The following is a 9352-nucleotide window of genomic DNA, read 5'->3' as shown; positions in this document are numbered from 1 at the left end:
TAAATCACGTTAAATCGACAAGGGGTATTTATAGCCCCAGTAGGACATATATGTTTCACATAGGGTGGTGTTTTCATTTCGATGTTTTATTTGGTCCAATATTGAAATGTTCTACAATTGGAGGTTGTCTTACCATTACACATTATTTAGATCCTCCCTTAATATAGGTTTTCGGCTCATTTGGTTGCTATTTAGTAGCGAAATGGAGAAACACAATGCATGTTGGGACATTCACATTGCAGTGAAGTTACAGCTTATTTTTTCTATGGGACTCTGAGCGAGGGAGTCAGAGACAGTCGGAATTGTGCCTGTCAGACTGAGGAGAGAGGGAGAGAGGTGACACAGAGAAGGGTGAAAGAGGAGAGAGCCAGAGGGGAGGGAGAGAGCCAGAGGGGAGCGCTCCGCGCAACTGGCCCACTGAATAGGCCTGCTTTTCAAAGGCGCAAGGCGCTAAATTAACGCCAGGTCGGAAGATAGCAGTACGCCGGTATTTAGCGCCGACACGCCCACTTTGGCCCATTCTGGGACTGCGCCACGCCCATTCGGCCTAAAGCGCATTTGGCAGCCTAAAGCCATATTTTTTGTTTCTCTAGAGGAGGACCACAGAAGGAAATATAATTTTAGACATCAATTTGCACGGACCACCTTAAAACAGATGTGTGTTTCAGTTACAGGTATTAAACTTTGGAACTCTCTACCGAATGATTTAAAGAGTTGTAGGGGTATTCTCCAGTTTAAAAAAATGTATAGGAAAAGAATAATTAACCAGTATGAAATATCTGGATGATTTTCTTATTTTGTTTGTTCTCATGTGACATGATTGTGTCATAGTCACAAGATTGCTAATTATTAATTCGAATTTTGTTTCTCCGAGGCCATGATGTAGCGTCAATTTCAAATGACTGCTATCAAATTAGGCAGACCATCTATGTTTGTTTTTTTACAATTTTTTTGAGAAAGGGGCAGGTATAATAAGTTTTCTTCATCCTGCTCCTTTCTGGCCAAACCTGTAACCTGTTAAAGATATATTGTATGTATGTTTCTTGTATTGTGTTTGGTCAGAACAAATAAAAATGAAATGAAATGAAAAAAATGAAATATTGATATCGTCCCAAAACAGGCGCAAGGCACGTTTTTTTGCGTTTAAGGCCCGTTTTAGCGCCGAAGGCTTGTGGGAGAATAGGGCCCACAATGTATCATGTACAGAAGACAGAATGTATCATGTACAGAAGACACAATGTATCATGTACAGAAGACACAATGTATCATGTACAGAATATATATATATATATATTCTGTACATGATTCATTGTGTACATGATACATTGTGTCTTCTGTACATGATACTGTATCATGTATCATATGATGTATGTATGTATCTATATATTCCTGATTTATTCACCATTTCTCCCCAATTGTACTTGGCCAATTGGTTCTTGTACTTGCGACTAAAGATCTTGAGTTTGTGTAAATGACTTACCGTAGATTGAAAGTGGTAAGATTTATTCCAGCAGATGACTGAATTTGAATTCTGTTTTCTGCATTTGTATGGACGGCAGGTAAACGCCATTCTTAAAATGAACAAACAACATCTGTTTGATACTCCCTGGAGTGCACATAGAAAACATTATTGAGGTGATTTATGTGAAAATATGTTTTAGTTATGATTGATAATAAAAAATCCCCCAAAATAAATAAATTACAGTATAAATACATCAATATATATATTTTTTTATAAAAGATCCAAACGGAGATACCTGTTTTTGCAAATGAACTCTTCATATATATATATATATATATATATATATATATATATATATATATATATATATACATATATATATATATATATATATATATATATATATATATACATACATACATACATATACATATATCTGGCCTTTCAGTTACACGTTATTTCCAGTGTTGACAACATGACTATAGTCTGTAGGTATTCAGTGTCTGGGTTAGTGTTAAAGTCACGCTTCACATCAGGCTGGTCTGGGTTAGGGTTAAACTCAGGCTTCAGGTCAGGCTAAGGTATATATACTGTATAGGCTATATATATATATATATATATATATATATACTTTTTTTTTTCCCTCCAGTTTTATAAAGTTGACACAGTGGGGCCACGCGGTTAGGAAAAGTTTGTCTTGTCTCATTCAATTTCAGCACAAATCTTCCATTCTTCAAGTTATTCAAAATACATATTTTACAAACTCAGAAACGACTGTACCAATATTACATTACAAAAAAATTTGTTTAACTAATTGCACTAATCACATGCAGGAAAAAACAAGTTACTGTCTCAGTATTACTGCTGCATTTTTAATATAAAGTGATATAGTAATATTACATTAAGAATTCTACATTTCCGTTGTTTTTAGGTTTTTATTCAAAGTTTTACACAAGTGAGTTTCACACCGAGAATGACAAAATACAGCAGCAGAAACACCCAAACATTTATTTTCCAATCAAACTAATTCAGTCAAGGTGAGAGTAATAATAATAATAAATATAGCCGCAAGCGGCGATGCGGGGTCCAAGCTTCCGGTGAAAGTTTCAAAGTTTCAAAGTTTCAAAGTTTCAAAGTTTCAAAGTTTCAAAGTGTCAAAGTTTAAACATTTATCATTTCAAGACGGTTTCACGTATCCAAATTCTTTATACAACTTTAGATCAGGGAAGTCCAGAGATGACACAGAAAAAGTTTGGGCTCATTCGGGCAAATGGCCTAGGACGAGTTCTTTTTTTTTTTTTGAAAATCTAGCAGGCTTAAATGGGTGTGAGTTATGGGTCAATACGCAAAAGGGTCTGTTATAGCGCCACCATCTGGCCAATATGGCTAATTTTTTGTCTCTGAGCAGTGGGGCACATTTCCAACCTATGTGCAAGGTCTGGCTACTGTAGCCCTAACGGTTTTTGACGTGCATGCTGTTTTAGGGCAGAATAATAATAATAATAATAATAATAAACATTACAGATACAATAGGGATCCACGCACTTTGTGCTTGGACCCCTAATAATACAAGATAAGACTAACAAGTGAAAGCGAGAGGCTCTTTAAATTATTTACAAGGTTACTAAACAGATTACAAGGTTTGAATATTAATCTGTGTTACAGTTTGATTGGATGAAGTCAGACGGCTGACAAAATGAATCAGACTGGAGCTGTAGAGCACCCCCTGTGTGACGAAGCAAGAATGACATGAAAATAAAAGACAGAAAATAGAAAATACAATAAAATAGAAATAGTTCATCGTACAGTATTGTTGATTGACTCTTTGTGTGAGAACTGTATACTACATGGGGTTTCATGTTTTCTCTCGTGTGCCTTCTCATTTCCAATTCTACGCTGACTATTATCTCCTAATTTGTCCACACCACCGGTTATGTTTCTCCACTTCGAAAACGTGTCGGTGACGGTTATTTTCAAAATGTCGCGACGTTGGGTAAGTTTAGGCAACTAAAACAGCTCGGTTAAGGTTAGGGCTATGGCAAAATAACAAAAAGATGAAATGTGACTTTGGTGGAAATATAGACTTTGAACACGCTGGGACGTGATCTCAGGTCCCCGTCATTAGAGACAAGCATTTACGCTTCCAACGTCGTGACCACAAAAGCCTTAGCGTGCCCCATTTGACTGTCACACTCCCGTGGTGGATTTGAGACGTTGTGTTAGTTCTGTTGAAGGACCCTGCACGTCCAAAAAGAAGCAAAAATGGAACCTATCACGTCGGATAGTGACGCCAAGGGACCTGACAAATAGTCAACATAGGAAATGTACGTTGGCAATGAGAACGGGCTGGTGTGTGTGTGTGTGTGTCAGTCAGTGCAGCGTCTGTAGAAGTGGAAGTGGTAGTCGGTGAACAGCGCCCCCGCGTAGTTATGGTCAGTATTGCAGTCTGCCTGACCCTGAAGAGAGGAGGAGGTCAGATATTAGCTTTCTACTAAAAACAACCAACATAGAGAATTGTTGAACATTGTAGTTATTAATAAAGTGTAAATTGTATCAGCGAGAAGCAGATATGGATAAGTCAACTGTCTGTCTTTAGCCCTAGTCTCTACTCCAAAACACTTAGTGTGACACAGTCAACTGTCTGTCTTTAGCCCTATAGTCTCTACTCCAAAACACACTGAGTTACTGTGACACAGTCAACTGTCTGTCTTTAGCCCTAGTCTCTACTCCAAAACACTCTGAGCTACTGTGACACAGTCAACTGTCTGTCTTTAGCCCTAGTCTCTACTCCAAAACACACTGAGTTACTGTGACACAGTCAACTGTCTGTCTTTAGTCCTAGTCTCTACTCCAAAACACTCTGAGTTACTGTGACAGTCAACTGTCTGTCTTTAGTCCTAGTCTCTACTCCACAACACACTGAGTTACTGTGACACAGTCAACTGTCTGTCTTTAGTCCTAGTCTCTACTCCAAAACACTCTGAGTTACTGTGACACAGTCAACTGTCTGTCTTTAGCCCTAGTCTCTACTCCAAAACACTCTGAGTTACTGTGACACAGTCAACTGTCTGTCTTTAGTCCTAGTCTCTACTCACACAGCCCTAGTCTCTACTCTGGTTGTGTTTCAACAGATGGTAAGCAAAGGTCTCCTCCTGAGGTGCCCGTTTCAGATCACTGTCATGGCATTTGCCCCTCTGAAGGAGGTCACCACAGTGCTACTAGCTTGTAACCACCGCTTATGTTTGGCTGTCTTAATATGATCTTTTATGATGGCATTTCCACCGTGAAAATGTACTCTTGCTAAGCTAACTAGCCAGCAAACACTGAAATCAATGTGAAGATGCTAACTCTAGCTGCTACTAGATGCATTAGCTGTGAATCAGACGTGTTAGCAACAAGACAGTGATGTTAGCTGAGCAGATACTATGGTTAGCCGTCCATAGGAGGAGATAGGAGAAACAGAAGATATTTTGTGTCTTACAGCCACTGCAGAGCGGAAGTGATAGGAGCTGTGATAGAGACGAGCCACATGGAGCGCCCACTCATGTTCTCCCTGGAGAGAGAGAGAGAGAGAGAGAGAGAGAGGGAGTGAGAGAGGGAGGGAGAGAGAGAGGGAGGGATAGAGATGGATAGAGAGATGGAGAGAGAGAGGGAGGGAGAGAGGGAGAGAGAGCGTGAGGGAGAGAGGTAGAGAGAGAGTTAGCATCACATTTAAATTCCAAGACTAGACTACAACCCTAATGGGTAGTCTATTGTTTTGTGTGTTGGATGTTGTTTACCTGTGTGTTTGATGGTTGTTTACCTGTGTGTTTGATGGTTGTTTACCTGTGTGTTGGATGTTGTTTACCTGTGTGTTAGATGGTTGTTTACCTGTGTGTTTGATGGTTGTTTACCTGTGTGTTGGATGGTTGTTTACCTGTGTGTTGGATGGTTGTTTACCTGTGTGTTGGATGTTGTTTACCTGTGTGTTAGATGGTTGTTTACCTGTGTGTTGGATGTTGTTTACCTGTGTGTTGGATGTTGCTTACCTGTGTGTTGGATGTTGTTTACGTGTGTGTTGGATGTTGTTTACCTGTGTGTTAGATGGTTGTTTACCTGTGTGTTGGTTGTTTACCTGTGTGTTGGATGGTTGTTTACCTGTGTGTTGGATGTTGTTTACCTGTGTGTTGGTTGTTTACCTGTGTGTTGGATGGTTGTTTACCTGTGTGTTGGATGTTGTTTACCTGTGTGTTAGATGGTTGTTTACCTGTGTGTTAGATGGTTGTTTACCTGTGTTGGATGTTGTTTACCTGTGTGTTAGATGGTTGTTTACCTGTGTGTTGGATGTTGTTTACCTGTGTGTTGGATGTTGTTTACCTGTGTGGTTGATGGTTGTTTACCTGTGTGTTTGATGGTTGTTTACCTGTGTGTTGGATGTTGTTTACCTGTGTGTTAGATGGTTGTTTACCTGTGTGTTTGATGGTTGTTTACCTGTGTGTTGGATGGTTGTTTACCTGTGTGTTGGATGGTTGTTTACCTGTGTGTTGGATGTTGTTTACCTGTGTGTTAGATGGTTGTTTACCTGTGTGTTGGATGTTGTTTACCTGTGTGTTGGATGTTGCTTACCTGTGTGTTGGATGTTGTTTACGTGTGTGTTGGATGTTGTTTACCTGTGTGTTAGATGGTTGTTTACCTGTGTGTTGGTTGTTTACCTGTGTGTTGGATGGTTGTTTACCTGTGTGTTGGATGTTGTTTACCTGTGTGTTGGTTGTTTACCTGTGTGTTGGATGGTTGTTTACCTGTGTGTTGGATGTTGTTTACCTGTGTGTTAGATGGTTGTTTACCTGTGTGTTAGATGGTTGTTCTTTCTTTCTTTCTTTATTGGTTTATTGTGACGGGACAATGCACATTAATGGACATGTTCAGAAATACAGAAGCCTCTATATACAAAAACATGTAAATATGCCGGAGTTAGCTAATGCTAATTTACATCCGTTGTCCCCAATAAATATCAAAACAGTCACTCATTTCATTCATTCAACGCACAGACTGAAATATACATGTAACGTGTCATCGCAAAAGATACCACAGCATTACAGACATCAAAATACAGCAAAACACAGACAGGATGTACGCAACAAACTGATATACCTGTAGCGTGTCATCGCAAGAGATACCACACATTACAGACATCAAAATTACAGCAAAACACAGACAGGATGTACATGCAGCATGTCAGTGCTAAAAGAAGAATACTACACCTTCCATTCGACAGGTTACAAGATAACAATACATAGAAACAATATGAAGGCTACTCTACTCTCTCTTAAGTGTTACACTTAAGTGGTGAAGTGCCTAGTGCAGGAAGAGAAGAAGATTTGGAAGGCAGCTATTAAGCTAGTGTTCACAAATTTGGTTTGTTTTAAGCCATATTTTGAGCTGGCTTTTGAATGCCGCAAAAGTGGGGCTTTCCCGAATAGCCATAGGAAGTGTGTTCCAGCTAGTGCTGCCATTGATCGACCAGGTGTTTTTTGAGAACGTGGATTTTCTAGCTTGGACTTCGCAGTCCCCCCTAGCTGCTGCCCTTGTGCTCAAATTTCTATTCTTCCTTCTAATGAACTCCCCTAGAGGAGGAGGAGCCAAGCCGTGTAAACATTTATAGATTAGACACGTGCTTTTAAATGTTCTAAAATTGTTAAAGCTAAGGAGCTGATATTTCTCTAGGATTTCACAGTGATGATGTGATTGTGGTTTTTTGTCAAACACCTTGATGGCTTTTTTATAGAGCTGTTTACCTGTGTTGGATGTTGTTTACCTGTGTGTTAGATGGTTGTTTACCTGTGTGTTGGATGTTGTTTACCTGTGTGTTGGATGTTGTTTACCTGTGTGTTGGATGTTTGTTTACCTGTGTGTTGGATGTTGTTTACCTGTGTGTTAGATGTTTGTTTACCTGTGTGTTGGATGGTTGTTTACCTGTGTGTTGGATGTTTGTTTACCTGTGTGTTGGATGTTGTTTACCTGTGTGTTGGATGTTTGTTTACCTGTGTGTTGGATGTTGTTTACCTGTGTGTTAGATGTTGTTTCCCTGTGTGTTGGATGGTTGTTTACCTGCGTGTTGGATGGTTGTTTACCTGTGTGTTAGATGTTGTTTACCTGTGTGTTGGATGTTGTTTACCTGTGTGTTGGATGGTTGTTTACCTGTGTGTTGGATGTTGTTTACCTGTGTGTTAGATGCTGTTTACCTGTGTGTTGGATGTTGTTTACCTGTGTGTTAGATGGTTGTTTACCTGTGTGTTGGATGTTGTTTACCTGTGTGTTAGATGGTTGTTTACCTGTGTGTTGGATGGTTGTTTACCTATGTGTTGGATGTTGTTTACCTGTGTGTTGGATGTTGTTTACCTGTGTGTTGGATGTTGTTTACCTGTGTGTTGGATGTTGTTTACCTGTGTGTTAGATGGTTGTTTACCTGTGTGTTAGATGGTTGTTTACCTGTGTTGGATGGTTGTTTACCTGTGTGTTAGATGGTTGTTTACCTGTGTTGGATGGTTGTTTACCTGTGTGTTAGATGGTTGTTTACCTGTGTGTTAGATGGTTGTTTACCTGTGTGTTGGATGTTTGTTTACCTGTGTGTTGGATGGTTGTTTACCTGTGTGTTAGATGGTTGTTTACCTGTGTGTTGAATGTTGTTTACCTGTGTGTTGGATGGTTGTTTACCTGTGTGTTGGATGGTTGTTTACCTGTGTGTTGGATGCTTGTTTACCTGTGTGTTGGATGGTTGTTTACCTGTGTGTTGAATGTTGTTTACCTGTGTGTTGAATGTTGTTTACCTGTGTGTTGGATGTTGTTTACCTGTGTGTTGGATGTTGTTTACCTGTGTGTTGGATGGTTGTTTACCTGTGTGTTGGATGTTTGTTTACCTGTGTGTTGGATGTTGTTTACCTGTGTGTTGGATGGTTGTTTACCTGTGTGTTGGATGGTTGTTTACCTGTGTGTTGGATGGTTGTTTACCTGTGTGTTGGATGGTTGTTTACCTGTGTGTTGGATGGTTGTTTACCTGTGTGTTGGATGGGTATCTGCTCTCGCTGACAGAGTCGATGTCCATCAGAGCGGAGCAGGTTGCTGATTCGTCAAGACTACACAGATGCACGACCAGCAGCTCAGTGGCACTGCAGGAGCAAACAGGTTAGAAACAGTCAACAAGTAAAGTAAAGTAAGTGAAACTAGAACGACTGCACCGCGGATTTATGCCTCCGCCATTAGTTCATTCTTGAGTCTAAATCGCCATTTGAGCGAAATTGGAAGAAATTCCATCAAACCGTTCTCGAGATATCACTTTAACGAACTTGGGAATGGCATTCGTGAGGTCACAGTGACCTTGACCTTTGCCAACCAAAATCTAATCAGATCATCCTTGAGTCTAAGTCGATGTTTGAGGCAAATTTGATGAAATTCCGTCAAGGCGTTCCTCAGATATCGCGTTAACGAACATCGGACGGACGGATAAAATGTGGCCAGTAAGGGTGTTGTGGGGGATGGGCGTATAAGTTTGCCTTCGATGCCAACGGCCAGGGGTTCGATCCCCAGCGTTTTCAAAGGACATTTCAAACATAAGCCACTTTCAGATTTTTAATCAACATTTTCTTATTTAATTATGACCAACCATTTCTCTAACCTCAACCAAGTTCTTTTAGTTGCCATAGTAACCGTAACCATAACCCAAGTTGTTGGTTTTCGGTCTCATTGTGTTGACAAATGATGAAAAATGGGTACCCAGTGTGTTAACAAGTGACGCCAAGGGGTCCTCCTGACCAAACGTCAGGATTTGACCAGCTGGGAGTGTGTGTGTGTGTGTGTGTGTGTCTGTCTGTGTCTGTGTGTATGAAGGTCCATACGTCTCACTATTCACTGACA

The 9352-nt window shown here is 40.1% G+C and overlaps 1 protein-coding gene across 1 annotated transcript in view; it reads right to left on the bottom strand.

The window, feature by feature from the left end:
• Window positions 1-3767: 3767 nt before the first annotated feature.
• Window positions 3768-9352, bottom strand: part of LOC310791632 (myelin regulatory factor-like protein) — a gene marked incomplete at its 5' end in the record, with an annotated part of 17981 nt that continues 12396 nt past the window's right edge. Inside the window, 3 exon segments of the mRNA XM_083653292.1 lie at window positions 3768-3918; window positions 4944-5015; window positions 8496-8607. Of these exon segments, the coding sequence (XP_083509418.1) occupies window positions 3829-3918; window positions 4944-5015; window positions 8496-8607 (274 nt within the window).

The sequence above is a fragment of the Poromitra crassiceps genome, assembly GCF_964638095.1.
Source record: "Poromitra crassiceps genome assembly, chromosome: 2".
NCBI lineage: Eukaryota > Metazoa > Chordata > Actinopteri > Beryciformes > Melamphaidae > Poromitra > Poromitra crassiceps.
The sequence above is the reverse complement of the archived record's forward strand: the minus strand, read 5'-3'. Positions and strand labels throughout refer to the sequence as shown.